This window comes from Tasmannia lanceolata, unplaced genomic scaffold (assembly GCF_043159265.1).
Source record: "Tasmannia lanceolata isolate RefF3 unplaced genomic scaffold, GAP_Taslan_0.1 ptg000012l, whole genome shotgun sequence".
NCBI lineage: Eukaryota > Viridiplantae > Streptophyta > Magnoliopsida > Canellales > Winteraceae > Tasmannia > Tasmannia lanceolata.
The window spans coordinates 20495509-20511302 of NW_027518689.1; the positions used below are offsets into that span (position 1 = coordinate 20495509).

At 38.0% G+C, this 15794-nt stretch overlaps 1 protein-coding gene across 2 annotated transcripts; it reads right to left on the reverse strand.

The window, feature by feature from the left end:
• Positions 1–408: 408 nt before the first annotated feature.
• LOC143887102 (uncharacterized) lies at positions 409–14620 on the reverse strand. Of its 2 annotated transcripts, none has more exons than XM_077391213.1 (7): positions 14286–14620; positions 4401–4465; positions 4256–4311; positions 4057–4167; positions 1091–1152; positions 938–988; positions 409–831 (listed from the first exon to the last, which is right to left on the reverse strand). In XM_077391213.1, exons 1-7 carry the CDS (start codon positions 14452–14454, stop codon positions 767–769), a joined length of 579 nt encoding a protein of 192 aa, XP_077247328.1. In that variant the 5' UTR covers positions 14455–14620; the 3' UTR covers positions 409–766. The 2 variants fall into 2 exon arrangements, with proteins under 2 accessions (XP_077247328.1, XP_077247329.1); XM_077391214.1 differs by having other exon boundaries at positions 1086–1152.
• Positions 14621–15794: the final 1174 nt, after the last annotated feature.

Consider the following 15794-nt stretch of genomic DNA (forward strand, 5'->3'; position numbering starts at 1 on the left):
CAAGGAGGCTACTTGGGAGCGAGAATCCGATATCCAGAAAAAATTTCCAGAATTATTTGGAGGTACGCCCTTAGTTATTTAATGATACCGTTTATGTTTGAAATCATTGACCATATCAAGATTTGTTGTGTAACCATTGAGTGTAATTACCCTTGTCAAAAATTTGAGAGAGGAATTTCGAGGACGAAATTCTGTTTAAGGGGGGTAGAATGTAAAGACTACCCTCATTAAATCTAAAATTAAATCTAAAAACTGCATAAAGCTGTTCATTATTCATAATTAAGGGAAGTAATTAGGGGCATTTGATGACTAAATTAAAAAGGCTAGTAACAATTAAAAGGAAAAACCGTTGGAAATTATGAGGAAGGAAAACACAATCTCAAAATTTCAAGAGGAGAGTGGGCAAAAATAAAGATTTTCTTTATGGATCGTATTTATTTTGTGGTAACTTCCATTCTTGCTTAGAAAACCTTAAAAAATTCCACCCAAATCAATTACATACCTTATTGTTAAGATTAAAAATCAAGAGAAGAAGAGGGGAAAGAATGCAGTGAGAGAGAGAGGGAGAAAGAGAGAGGCTCGGTTGCATCATCCTCGTTCTTGGCCGGGAAACCCATCTCAATTCTTCAACTTCCTCATTCACCAGCAGAAAGGTATGCTTCTTTTTAGTTCTTGAAATCCCATGACAGCTTCTTCTTCTTCTTCTATTATTTTTGAAACCATGGAACGGAACCCCTAAACCATATATGCGATGAAACCCTTCTTGTTATTCTGTAAAACCCATTTCAATTTCACGATTTTGCCATGCCCTATATCTCAAGCTCCAAAAACCTGCAGAAAACCGCATATGCGTTAAAATTAATTTAGGGTTTCTACAACTAAGAAAACGAGATACAAAAGGAAAATAAATAAATAAATAAAATGATTTATACATTACGCATTTCGTTCCCACGTTTTTCTCCATGCTCAAATCTCACGATTTCATCACCTGCAAAAACCCAATCTGTGTTAAAAGAAATACATGGATTTTATAATCAAAAGAAATCATGATGCAAAAACAGGAAAATAGATAAAGTGATTTATACCTTACCCATTCCATTTTTGATTTCTTCATACTCTATTTCATGTTTCAATCTGCAAAATCCCACATCTCTGTTTAAAGAAAACTAGGGTTGCTGTAAACGAATGAAACAAGGCAGAAAAGAGAAAAATAAATAACGAAAATTTTTATACTTATGCCCTCGTTTTTACCTTGAGACACCCTTTTTGTTTATTCGTTTTCTTTAAAAAAGAAAAAAGAAAAAGAAAAAGAAAACAGTACATATGTATGCGTATAAATGTTCTTATGAATGGTAATGCGTATAAACTAATGTATACGTAAAAATCTGTATATAATAACTAAATAAACATGGTACAGTTTTGATGTATAAATTAGTGTATAAACTATGTATCTCATCCTTGCCAGGTTATCAATCTTCCCACCTCCTCTAGGGGGCTCGTCAAATTTTTATCCACAAATCTAACTGGAAGGCAGGTGACAGCTAGACATTGCTTGTAATGGTTTCCAATATAATTGTCTATGCAATATAGCCGTACTTATAAAATTTTGTCTTATTAATACCTGCTTAGTTTGATTTTACTTGCTTGCCTGGAATAAAATGAATTGAAATGAAAAAAATAAATTGTTCTAAAATCTTATGCGAAGTAATGCAAGAAGGGAGACAAAGGTAATGTACTTTAATTTTCTAATTGCATATCATACATGGGGGAGAGTGAAGGGGAACTTAAGGGTGTGGTGGTATCATCCTGGGACCTAAGGTCCAAAGGCCGAGAAGCGTGTACAGCCTTTCGTTGGCAAACCATCCAGAAAGGGATAGTATCCCCGAAACGGCTCGGCATTAAATGCGAGACCGAAATCCGAGTCCATAACGCCACTACCTTTAGACAGGGGTAGTGGGTAGTCGTGCGGCAAGGACACCGGCAAAAATAAAATGAAAAAGTCAGAAAAGAACTGACAGAAAAATAAACTGGGGAAAGCCGGATGTACCTGGGGAATGTGCTGTCTCAATTTTTATAAAATTGTTGCATACATAGTATAAATTTGAATTATTGTCACTCCTTTTATTTATATTGCCATGGATATTGTAATTTATTTCAGTCTTTATTATTGTTCCTAGATATTATTAAGGATGTGGATTATATTGTATACGCTGTTTATATTGTCTCCTTTACTCTGCTCGGTCTCTGGAGGACCCTGCTCTGACGTTGTTTCCTCCACCACAGGGGTTGAGGCATTAGATAGCGGAGCATTTGCAAATGAAGGAACCTTGGGATAAGGGACTGTGTGATCAGAGAGTTCGTTTCTGGAGTCTTTGCATTTTGACGTCCTGCGTCATTTACCTTTTTTATTTCTATCAAGATTTTATTTAGCTTGGACTTTGTGGATTTAAAACTTCGCTTTTTTTTTGAAGTATGAGTATTGAAATTGTTATGGTAAGACATATTAAGTTGGAATAAGATTCTATCGTGGTTGCTGCTTATAAAAAAAAAAAATATTTCCATGATTTTTGCGTTCTTTTGCTCGTAGCGACTCGACGTAAATCGGGTCGTTACAGAGACCTATCCAACTAAAGTTCCGTACTTCCGAAGAAAACAGGATAACCTTCACTCCTATAATTAAGCACTTAAACTCCTACAATTAAGCATGACAGACTCCACTAGATAGACTCCTATCCAGCTAAAGTTTACCCCACCCTACTTTCAAAGAAAACAGTCCCCTACTTCTACCATACGTCCTTCCACTTGGGTCTCTTCACCCCACTAAAAGGCAATGGAGTTGCTACTTTTGGATTATGAAGGCTTTGAATGGGTTTCTTCATCCCACTGAAAGGCAAACGATTCTGAATGGGTTTCTTCATCCCACTAAAAGGCAAACGATCCTAGCCAATTGCCTTTTCAGTTTTCACCACTCCATTCTTTGGCAATGGAGCAGTTACTTTTAGATTCTCAAGGCTTTGAATGGGTTTCTTCATCCCACTGAAAGGCAAACGAACCTGGCCAATTGCCTTTTCAGTTTTCACTACTCCATTCTTTGGCAATGGAGCAGCTACTTTAGGATTCTCACGGATTTGAATGGGTTTCTTCATCCCACTGAAAGGCAAACGAACCTGGCCAATTGCCTTTTCAGTTTTCACCACTCCATTCTTTGCCAATGCAGCTATTTTTCGATTCTCAAGGCTTTGAATGGGTCTCTTCATCCCATTGGAAGGCAAACGAACATAGAGAATTGCCTTTTCAGTTTTCACCACTCCATTCTTTGGCAATGAAGCAGCTACTTTTGGATTCTCAAGGCCTTGAATGGGTCTCTTCATCCCACTGAAAGGCAAACGAACCTGGCCAATTGCCTTTCCAGTTTTCACCACTCCATTCTTTGGCAATGGAGCAGCTACTTTTGGATTCTCACAGATTTTGATGGGTTTCTTCATCCCACTGAAAGGCAAACGAACCTGGCTAATTGCCTTTTCAGTTTTCACTACTCCATTCTTTGGCAATGGAGCAGCTACTTTAGGATTCTCACGGATTTGAATGGGTTTCTTCATCCTACTGAAAGGCAAACGAACCTGGCCAATTGCCTTTTCAGTTTTCACCACTCCATTATTTGCCAATGCAGCTACTTTTCGATTCTCAAGGCTTTGAATGGGTCTCTTCATCCCATTGGAAGGCAAACGAACATGGAGAATTGCCCTCTCAGTTTTCACCACTCCATTCTTTGGCAATGAAGCAGCTACTTTTGGATTCTCAAGGCCTTGAATGGGTCTCTTCATCCCACTGAAAGGCAAACGAACCTGGCAAATTGCCTTTTCAGTTTTCACCACTCCATTCTTTGGCAATGGAGCAGCTACTTTTGGATTCTTAAGGCTTTGAATGGGTTTCTTCATCCCACTGAAAGGCAAACAATTCTGGCCAATTGCCTTTTTACTTTTCACCACTCCATTCTTTGGTAATGGAGTAGCTACTTTTGGATTGGGTTCCAGATTTGGTGTCACTAATTTGTACCTTGGAGGATCATTAGATGCTTTCTTTGTCTTCCTGATCATGTTTAATATTGCTATCCTTTCCTTGGCAAATTTCGCAGGTGCAGGAAGTGGACGACATCTCGCAGTGCAACTGAAAGGCAAAAGAGATTTTGTCATTGAATTGTTCATGGGAAATTGAAGAAATAATAATAATTCAATGTTTAAAGAACTTAAAATACCGTGATGTTTGTCCCTTTAGTGAGTTTTGAAGTCTTAGGCTCCTCGCTGCCATGACCTGCACGATTTAAGACTCAAGATGTCATGAAGTTACATGAACAACAATATCATCCATTCACGTAGGACAAAGAGTGAGGCATAACATACCCGAAGTTCAAATTTTCTATGGAGAATATCAGGATCATCTTCTTCATCATGCTTTTGGTTACATCCTGTAACACAATACCCCAGAAAGCACATCCATAAATTTCATATTTATAATTCAAGAGAAAGCATAAAACTCGAATAAAAGCATTCAAACATTTTAAAATCAGAGAGAGAATTTGAATGGAAGTTACATAGGAATAAGAAAGAGCGTTAGTAAACATGTGCAATCAGTTGAATTTAAGATAAAATCAGAAACTGCATACTGCATCAGTGCAACAGAGTTTCAAGATTCTCTCCAAAGAGATGAGAACGATTGCTCATGCATAAGGAATTACTATGCATAAAAAGGTAAAAAGGGAAAAGATCAGGGAGAATTCAAAGATTATGTAATAGCTTACAGAGTTGAGGATTCAAATTTTGTCTGTGAACATGATGCCAAAGAGGATGAGTCTCTTGTGAACTATGATGAGACAAACGTCTATTGTGAGAAGGCTCAAGAAGCTGAAAGGAAGAGAAACAAGAACCAATCAAGCTGTCAAGAAGTTGAATGTGAAGATCAGGGAGAAATTTGGATTGATCAAGAGGAAATTAATTGCAAAGATCACGATCAAGTGGAAGAGGTGAAAGTATGTGGTGAATCAGCTCAAAGGGAAAATGAAGATACCAGAACAAAATTTGAATCTGAGGAATATGAAGCAGCTGCCCATATCGAGCCTAACAAAGCCTCGGAACAAGAAAATGAGGAAATGAGTGCAGCTATCTGTGCTTGAAATGTCCAAGCTCAAGAAAATGAGGAATTGAGCAATGGCCCAAGTTCCACTAGCAGGGAGGGAATCTGTAGATGATAGTACAGTGGGGATTGAAGATAATTCTTAGATTGAAATGTGCTGCATGGAAAGTCTAAGGAAGTGGAAGGTTTTGGGAGTAGAGAACTTTAACATATGAAGCTCTGGCAGCTGCTGAAAATTCTGCTGCAGCTTCTCCTTTTAAGCTTGAGATGGGTCTAGATAACCAAAACTTTGAGGATTGCAGAGAACTTTCCAGGTTGAAAGCATTTGCTAGAACAAGTTCACAGAAAATTAGTGCGTTGGCATATCAAGTTTCTATCCTAAAATGTAGTACACATTCCCCATACAAGCAAATCGTAGATCGTTTCACTGGATAAGCATGAAGAAGGAGAAAGTAAGGGAGAAAAATCTTTTAACATAGCATCTAATGGTGAAGCCGATTCTTCAGCCAAATCAAGGGTTAGAAGGCTGGGTTTGGAGTGGTTTGATTTCCTCCTGCCGTAAATTGTATTTTTGTTTTTCTTGTATTTATTCCTTCTGTAATGTTTGTGCCTTTGTGGACCATCTTGGTTCCCTTTAATTCAATATATCACTATTTCAAAAAAAAAAAAAAACATAGCTTCTAACGAGTTCTGCAACTTGGATACTGATTTGTTTTCAGGACACGATGTAGAAGAGAAAGTGGAAAATTTGGTTTACAAAAATATAGTAGTTGTTGGTTTAACAATGGTAGATGTGTCACCTGTTGAGAGTCATCGCGGACTCTCCACAGTGAAGGAGAGGATGGGTCGGCACGGATGCGGGCCGAGGCGGGCCCACATGGATCTTTCCTATTCTAAACTAGGACTTGTCAAGTTGGTAGTTAGAGTTGATTCTAAATTGGGTTTTGGAAACGAGTAGCTTTAGGATGTTGGATTGTTTTAGGAAACATAATTAGTTACTAATTTTGTTTTGGAAAAGGGTAGTATATAGAAATAGGGAAGTGGTTTAATAGGTTAGTTTCTTATTAGTGTCATGAAATATTCACGAAGATCTGTCATGCAATATCACAACTCGATGAAGAGTCCAAGATTTCAGAGACGGGGATGCAGAGGATTATAATCCGACGATTGAAACCTGAGTACAGTGGTACGGTAAGATAGCGGAGTATCTTGCTACATTCGAAGGGTTGGAGTACAATGGGTTTGTGAAGTTTAGAAATGAACTTAGCATGACTTGCAGAGAGTCAGCAGTGAAGGGGAGTGATAAAAGTTATCGTTGACTCTCCATGGCGCCGGAGGGGATGGGTCGGTGCGGACGGGGCGCGGGCGGACGCGGGCCCACATGGATCTTTCCTAGTCTAAATTAGGATTTGTCAATTTGGTAGTTAGAGTTAGATTCTAATTTGGGTTTTGGAAAGTGGTAGCTTTAGAAGATTGGATTGTCTTAGGAAACATAATTAGTTACTTATTGTGTTTTAGAAAAGGCTAATAAATAGAAATAGGAAAGTTTTTTAATAGGTTAGTTTCTAATTAGTGTTTCAAATAGTGTTTTTTGAGGGGGAGTGTTGATGTAGGTTCCATGGATGGAGTGGTGTATTGATGTCTTGTGTTGTCTTGTTGTTGTCGTGTTATAGTCTTGTTGTTGTCTTGTGGGTAGTTGTTCCACATGGAGTTCCTTGTTGGTGCTCCTTTGTTGGTGGTTGTTCTTCCTATTATGTTTTGTCATCGTCTTCGGGTTAGTGTAGTATCGTCCTCCTTGTTGAAGTGTTGTGAGGTTTCCTTAGTTGATTCATTGGTTGGTTGGTTAGTTTCTTTTTTGCATTGTTAGTTGTTGGTTCTTCATGTTGCTAGTTGTTTCCTTCTGCTTAACGTTTGTTGGTGACTTAAGTTGATGTTCTTTCACCATGCTTCGCGTTCTTGGTTAGTTGCTCCTTCTATTTGTTGTTGGTTGGTTGGTTGGGTTGTTGGTTGGTTGGTTGGTTGTTTGGTTGGTTTTTTGGTTGGTTTGATTGGTTGGCTGGGTTGGTTGTGGTTGAGGTTGGTTGGGTTGATCGTGGTTGAGATCATTGATGTTGTGGTTGGTTGGTTCTTCGCGCTTGGTGTTATTGGTGGACTCGCTTTGCGAGTCCTGTTTGTTGATGCTTCTACATGTGTGTAGTTGCCCTGCATAATTTTGCGCATTCGTTGTTGCTGTAGAGGTTTGCATTGCAATCCACTTTATTGGTTCTTCTATATAGTGTGTGTAGTTGCTTTGCGCAGTTTTACGCATTCGTTGTCATTGTAGTGGTTTGCGTTGCAATCCACTTTGTTTTTGTGGCTATAAGCCGGGTAGTTAGCGTTGCTCTCGGCCTTGTTTTTTTTTTGTAGCTATATGCCCGGTCATTAGCGTTACTTTCAGCCTTGTTGTTGTTGGTGGCTATATACCAGGTCGTTAGCATTGCTTTCGGCCTTGTTGCTAGTAGTGGCTATATGCCCGGTCATTTGCGTTGAATTCGGCCTTATTGTTGTTTCTCCCAGGCGATGTGTTGTGTGGCCTTCTTTGGTTGGTTGTTTCCCAAGCGACGTGCTGTGTAGCCATCATTGGTTGGTTGTTGTTGTGGGCTGATTTTATATCGCCCTGTTGTTGGTTGGTTGTTGGTCCTGGTTGGGCTTCTTCTTCGATATGATGTTCTCTTGATCTCTACTCGTGGTGCTTCGTCGTTGTTCGTGTGCGAGCTTTTGGTGTGCTTATTTTATTCTATGGATCGTTGTCGTTTCCTTGCCGAGACCCTTTCGTTCGATCGTTATTGGTGTAGATTTGATAGCTGTGCTCTGATTCAGGGGGAGGCTCTGTGTTGATCGCTCTGACGGTAATGCTAATTTAGGGGGAGCTCGTTGTTTTTGTGGCCGTTGAACTCGTTGTTGTACTAGTTGTGGCCATGGTCCTTTTTTGTTATGTTTTTTACTATGTATTCACCACACCAGCTTGATGGGGTGTGTTGTACCAAGCTGGCTATGTCTATGGGATTATTGTTTTTCTGTTGTATGGGTATTATAGTTGTTTGTTTTAGTTTTCTTTGTAGGAATCTGAAGTGTGGAGTTATACCGTATATACACTCCAGCTTGAGGGGGAGTGTTGAAGGGTATCTTAGTCATTATGTGTAGTGTGAGGGGTATTGTAGCCTTTGTACCATGTTTCCCTACTTTGGACCTATATATACATCATATTAATGGGTGGACTCCTAAGTGAAGAATCTCACCATCTTCACCCTCACACTTCTTCTTCCCCTCTAAACCCTAGCCACATTTCTAACATATATAAAAGGAGAGTGCAAAACGTGAAACAATATGTGAGTGAGAAAAAAAACATGAATAGAGTATTGAAGAGAAGTGGTGTACGGTTTGAGTCTTGGAATAGTATATTTAAGAGAACTCTCTCTCTTCCTCCCTCCTTTTGTGATTTGTGTTATTTGGGTTTTGCTTCTTTTGCTTTTGATCTTGTTTTCAAAAAACTTTGTGCTTTGATCATTGTTTTATATGGAACATAAAGAAAGTGAAAATGTTGACATTACAGAATGTTTCAGAGAAGTGGCAATTGGAAATTCAAATATAGACCAGTTCTCCGCATTTGTTGATCCAGCATAGTATCAAAACGAACACAAAAAAGAATTTGATTTCTGCACAAGTTACTATTTTAAATAGTCCAGAGACTGCTAAAATACTAGAACGATACAAAATAGAAGATGGGGATGCATGTAGGTTGTTGAGAAGATTTCTCGCAATCAAAGAATCCTGGGTTGACAATGTAAAATTCAGAACTCATTGGAAAACCGTAATTTGAAAGATAAAAGTGGATGTGATCAGCAGTGGTTCAATGAAATGTCCATTTCCACAGTAAAAGCTGAGAAAAGGCTAGCAGAGTTGAAATCAAGCCACTGAGACCAATCAAGAGTTTGAAACATTTTTTTCTCATAGGTCGAGAGCATGAAATATTGGCCGATAGTGACTGATATGAGGCAGAACACTCCAATTCTGAAAACGGAGCAGTTGAGCAACCATAAGGTCGGGTAATCGGCGACACCCATGTTGAGAAGGCAACCCTAGACAACTTGCATAGCAGTAGAAAGAGAGAGGAGGAGAGGGTTCACTTTTTCAACCATTGGTTGAAGGATTGAAAAGGTTCGGCAGATAGGTGCTGCACTATATTAGAACAAAGGGTTCATTATTTTGATGACATGTTGATTTCAGATGGATTTTTTTTTCTTACATCACTGCAAAACTATTCATCAATATGGACAATCATTTTGTTGAAGACACAACTGGAAGTGATTCAAGGGTCTAGCATGCATTATCAACTTCATTTTTAAATACAGATAACACAAAATGATTGATTTTATATCGCAAGACATGCTCCTACTTTTAATTCCACAAAGAAAATGTCCAATCAAGTGAAAGCAATGACAGGTAGAATCAACCAACAATGACAGGTAGAATCAACCAACATATTGCCATGTTGTGCAACAATTTTACTTTACACAAGTTCAATTTTTGGAAAATCTACTAATCAAGGTTTTAAATTTCAGTTTCAGTTATGGTTTCGGTCACCACAGAAATGGGACCTTTTAAGTTTCGGTTGGACATTTTGGTGGAAATCCTGTAAAATCGCCGAAACGTAGGCAAACAATTGCAAATGATAGAGTTTTAAAATGAAACTTCAGGAAATGCTTCAATAAACACAAATACAAACTTAGCACATAAGAAATACAGATATAGATAATGTTTTAATAATATAAAATACCAAAAGACATGTGTTGTTGAGCAAGTCCGTTCAGTTTTGGTATCGTTTCGATGGGGATGGGGATGGAAACATATTAGTCGTTTGTTTCATTGGAAATTTAAAAACATGTTACTAAATCCAACCAAGTAAAACAATGCCAAACATAATCACCAAAACCAACCTATGTTGTGTAAGGATTCAGCTTTAGATAAGTTTTGTGAGTAACGTGGTTCCAGAACCATCAAAATGAGTCAACTAGAGCCAGCTACGACTATTTTAACTATATAAAAAAAAAGTTTCAAAAGCAAAGAAGCCTTTCAAAACCTTTAGGATTCAATCAATTTAAACAAAGAGATATGTGTTTTCGGAAACATGCATGTCAGATTTAAAAGGGCAGAAACAGTGTCGACCCAAGAAAAATTAATTGGAAGAAAATTTTCACATCCAAGAAAAATTAAAAGGAAGAACCATTCAAGAAGTTGAATGTGAAGATGAAAAAGGCAAGAAAAAGGGAGGGCAAAACAGGCAAATATGGCAAAAAAACAACAACATGCAAATGAAAAAAAAAAACTTACCGAGGCATGTGGAAAAGGGTATTATATAGAAATAGGAAAGTGGTTTAATAGGTTAGTTTCTAATTAGTGTTTCGATAGTGTTTTTTTGGAAAGTAGAGGCGATTGTATAGCATGGGTAGTTTCAATACGTGTTTGAGTGCCTTTGCTTATATGCAGAGAGAGAGAGAGAGAGAGAGAGAGAGAGAGAGAGAGAGAGAGAGAGAGAGAGAGAGAACATGAATGAAATAATGAAGTGAGAGTAAACATGGAAAAGTGGAAAAAAGAGAGGAGTGTGAAACGTGAACTCTTTGTTATTAAGAAGTTGTGTATGGTTGCTGCCATCAACAGTATTCAAGAGAAATTCTCCCTCTCTCTCTTCCGCTCTTTCTCTTCCCTCTTCTCCTTTTGTTGTGATTTTTGTGTTGTGGGTTTAGTGCTTCTGCTTGATCGTTGTTTTTAACAAGTGGTATCAAAGCTTTTGTGCTTTGATCTTGATTTTCTACATCAGCAAGCAAAGGTAAAACAGCTAGAGAAGTTGCACCAGTGATCATTGGACAGATTTTAGAATAGGAACATATTGGAAAAGAAAGGTTACTATTGTGTGTGGACAGATTTTAGAATAGGAACATATTGGAAAAGAAAGGTTACTATTGTGTGTGGCTGTGTGTTCTGAAAAGGTCACGGTCCTAACGGACATGGGTAATGGGAAGTGTTAATGGGCTTTTTAGTCTTTAAAAGTAGTTTTGATTTAGAAAGTGTGGTTTCTAATTAGTTTAAATGGGTTGGGCAAATCGAAAAGGAAACATGGTAATATGGTAGTTTATATTATTTTTATTTTACGGTTAGTTTTAAATGTAACTGTTGAAGGGTATTATAGTCATGGTTTTAAATTTCGATCGGATTTCGTCGGGACCGAAATGAAATTGCACCGAAACCGAAATTCCCGAAATGTACCAAATTTCGGTCGAAATTTCGGTGAAATAATAGATAAAATAATATTATTTTAATCCTTTACCAAATTTCGACCGAAATTTCGGTTTAAAAAATCGATATTTTGAGAGCTTTTACCAAATTTCGGCCGAAATTTTGGTTTTGGGAAAGACCGAAATTTCGCCCGAAACCGAAATTTAAAACCTGCGCTAGGAGTTATCTGCACATTAGTGGCTTATAAAGCCACCGATTGGTTCGTATGGCGGGTCCACCTTTGCGGGGTCCAAAAAAGCGACCAATTGGTGGCTTTATAAGCCACTAATGCGCAGGTAACTCCCTGCGCAGCTGCGCACGAACACTTTTCTCTCTCTCTCTCTCTCTCGCTCTCTCTCTCTCTCTCTCTCTCTCTCTATATATATATATATATATATATATATATATATATATATATATTATATGGGAGCTCCCTAAGGAGACTCCATATTCACTCTTCTTCTTCTTCCTTATCAACAATAACATGGTATAAGAGCTGATCCAATAAACAAAATTCAAAAAAGGAAGGAAACCTAGCCGCATCTCTCCACCTCTCCCGCATCTCTCTCCTTGTCGTAAAATCTTGCTAAGGAAACCTTGCCGTAAAACTCTCGCGCGCGCGCATCCCTTTCATTCACATACAAAGGGATTGCACCTAGCATAAGCGGTAAAGAAGGAGGTAGACTCAAACAAAGTGACGTCGGTGGAAAAAAATATCGGCGAAGTCGAGGACGGTAACTCCGATCACTTTTCTGGGTACGAAAGTAGCACAGAAAGACACAACGCTCCGCCCGAGGATCCAATTTATCTAGCCCTGGGGTAAGGGTGTGAACAAAGCAAACACAGCCAAAGACTCTTGAAACAGTATGTGAGTGAGAGAAAAAGTGTGAATAGAGTATTGAAGAGAAGTGGTGTACGGTTTGAGTCTTGGAATAGTATATTCGAGGGAACTCTCTCTCTCTCTCTCTCTCTCTCTCTCTCTCTCTCTCCCTTTGTGATTTCTGTTATTTGGGTTTTGCTTCTTTTGCTTTTGATCTTGTTTTCAACAAGTAGTATCAAAGCTTTGTGCTTAGATCTATGCTTTCCACAGAACATAAAGAAAGTGAAAATGTTGAGGTTACGAAATGTTTCAAAGGAGTGGCAATTGCAAATTCAAATATAGACCAGTTCCTCTCAGCTGGATCAATGTTTCAAATAAGTGCCAATTGCAAATTCAAATATAGATCAGTTCCACGCATTTGTTGATCAAGCATAGTATCAAAATGGACACAAAAAGAATTTGATTTCTGCACAAGTTAATAATTTAAATAGTCCAGAGACTGCTAAAATACTAGAACGATACAAAATAGAAGACGGTGATGCATGTAGGTTGTTGAGAAGATTTCTCACACTCAAAGAATCCTGGGTTGACAATGTAAAATTCAGAACTCATTGGAAAATTGTAATTTGGAAGATAAAAGTGGATGTGAACAGCAGTGGTTCAATGAAATGTCCATTTCCACAGTAAAATCTGAGAAAAGGCCAGCAGAGTTGAAATCAAGACACATACCAATTGAGAGTTTGAAACATTTTTTCTCATAGGTCGAGAGCTTGAAATATTGGCCAATAGTGACTGATATGAAAGAGAACACTCCAATTCTGAAGAGGGAGCAGTTGAGCAACCACAAGGTCGGGTAATCAGCGACACCCATGTTGAGAAGGCAACCCAAGACAACTTGCATAGCAGTAGAAAGAGAGAGGAGGAGAGCGTTCACTTATTCAACCATTGGTTGAAGGATTGAAAAGGTTTGGCAGATAGGTGCTGCACTATATTAGAACAAAGGGTTCATTATTTTGATGACATGTTGATTTTAGATGAATTTGTTTTCTTACATCAATGCAAAACTGTTCATCAATATGGAAGTGATTTTGTTGAAGATACAAGTGGAAGTGATTCAAGGGTCTAGCATGCATTGCCAACTTCATTTTTAAATATGGATAACAAAAAATGATTGATTTTATATCGCAGGACAATGAAGTGAAAGCAATGACAGGTAGAATCAACCAACACATTGCCATGTTGTGCAACAATTGTACTTTAGACAAGTTCAATTTTTGGAATTTCTTAAATTTCAGTTTCAGTTATGGTATCGGTCATCACGAAAATGGGACCTTTTCAGTTTCGGTCGGACATTTCGGTGGAATTTTAACATCAAACTTCAGGAAATGCTACAATAAACACAAATACAAACTTACCACATAAGACAAATATCTATACATAATGTTTTAATAACATAAAATCCCAAAAGACAGGGGTGTGTTGTCATGCAAGTCCGATAATTCAATACATACCATCTTTTTCACCTGTAATTCATATAAATATTTATACATAGTACAAACACCGCATTTCACATGCAATTCATAATGAGTCAACTAGAGCCAGCCACGACTATTTTAACTATATATAAAAAAAAAAGATTCAAAAGCAAAGAAACCTTTGAAAACCTTTAGGATTCAATCAATTGAAATTGCAATATTCTATCAAATTCAAACAGAGCAACAGAAATTTGGGTTCAATAAACAGAAAATTGGGTTCAATAAACAGAGAGATAAGCATGCATGTCAGATTTAAAACAAATGTCTATACTCTATAGCAAGAATTGTCAAGAAGATGAAAAGGGCAGAAACAGAGTCGACCCAAGAAAAATTAAGGGGAAGAAAAGTTTCAGTTCCAAGAAAAATTAATTGGAAGAACCATTCAAGAACTTGAACGTGAAGATGAAAAAGACAAGAAAAAGGGGGGGGAACAGACAAAAATGGCAAAAAAAAAACATGCAAATGAAAAAAAAAAAAAAAAAACTTACCGAGGCGTGTGCAAAACCATTCTTTATCATCCTCAACGGATCGATCCGGGTTTTGTAAGTCGACGAACATTGGTGCAGAGAAATTTTCATAAAACTCGTCGAACTCAAATTCGTAAGTTTCATTTGGATTAAAGTGACAGAACTCTTCGTCATAGTGATCAAACTCCATTTCTGTCTGAGAGAGACAGATAGCAAGAAAGAGAGATTAGAGAGAGAGAGAAAGAAGAGATTGCAAGAAAGAGGGATTAGAGAGAGAAAGAGGAGAGATTAGAGAGAGAAAGAGCAAGAAAGAGAGATTAGAGAGCGCGGAGAGCTGAGAGAGAGAGAGAGAGAGAGAGAGAGAGAGGGAGAATTAAGAATAGATTGAGAGTCGGTGTTTTTCTTTCCTCTCTCGCTAAAGGAATTTATTTATAGCTCTTTATTTCAATTGGTAAGTGATATATTCGCCCCCACGCACCCCCCCCCCTTTTTTTACTTGGGGACATCCCCGTCTAGTAGGGGTGTAAACGGATCGAATTCGAATCGGATATGGCTATATCCGAATATATCCGAATTCGATTACCGTATACACTATCCGAATTCGGATTCGGATTCGAATTTGACGGATATTTAATATCTATTACTGAATTCGTATCCGCCGGATATTGTTCGGATTCGGATATTATCCGTATCCGTTTATCCTGTAAATTCGAACATTTTATTGCAACACTTTATCTTTCTTCTCCTTCTTACTCCTCAAATGAATTTTCCAAATCCTAAAACCAGACCTCTACCTTCTCTTCACAAAATTAACTCTCAAACCCTAAAATATATGAGATCATCTTCTTCCTTTTAAAACAAAGGCAGAAAGAGAGGCGGTCGGGATGGATGATGGTGTTCGTAGTGGTCTTTGGGTTTTTTCTTTCTTTTTTGTGTGTGTATATGATGGAATGGGTTGGGCTATTTTGAACAGGGGAAGTGGAGGTGCTGATTGTGAAAGATGAAGAGAAATGAGGATGGAGATGGGGATTGAGTTAGACATGAAGGTGACTGGCGGTGATGGAGGTGGCTGTGAGAAGGTGGAGACGGGCGGCGGTGGATTTTTGTGGGGTTGGAGGCACCAAGAAATGCCGAAGATGGTGTCTCAGCCTCCTCATTTCTCCTCTCTCTTGTTTCTCCTTGCAAACCTTAGAAGTCCCATATTTTAATTACATTTTGGGTTTTTATATAACCCTAAGTTGGAAAATTGATATGAGCCGTCCATTTACCATCAATGACCTAGATGACCCTTTTGCTTTAGAATTCTCTAGAAACTATGACATCTTCTTTCAATCATCATCATCCATTTGTCTCTTTCATCCTACAGGCCACATTTGTTGCTTCATAAAGAAGCCATGTTAAACTCTAAGAATGCCCTTAAAATGAGAGATTACTTCATTTCCTACCAAAAAAACTTTTTTTTTGTTTTTTTTCTAAAAGAAAATTCACTTTTCTTTTAGAAACAAAAGATAGTGTGTCATTACTAAAAAT

What these genes read in the sequence shown, in the direction of transcription:
- LOC143887102 (XM_077391213.1), bottom strand. Translation starts at nt 14,454, where the DNA reads ATGGAGTTTGATCACTATGACGAAGAGTTCTGTCACTTTAATCCAAAT. An exon ending in AGAAATCAAAAATGGAATGG is followed by an intron (nt 989 to 1,090) that starts GTAAGGTATAAA and finishes GGGTTTTTGCAG; the next exon opens with GTGATGAAATCGTGAGATTT. An exon ending in AAAACGTGGGAACGAAATGC is followed by an intron (nt 832 to 937) that starts GTAATGTATAAA and finishes GGTTTTCTGCAG; the next exon opens with GTTTTTGGAGCTTGAGATAT.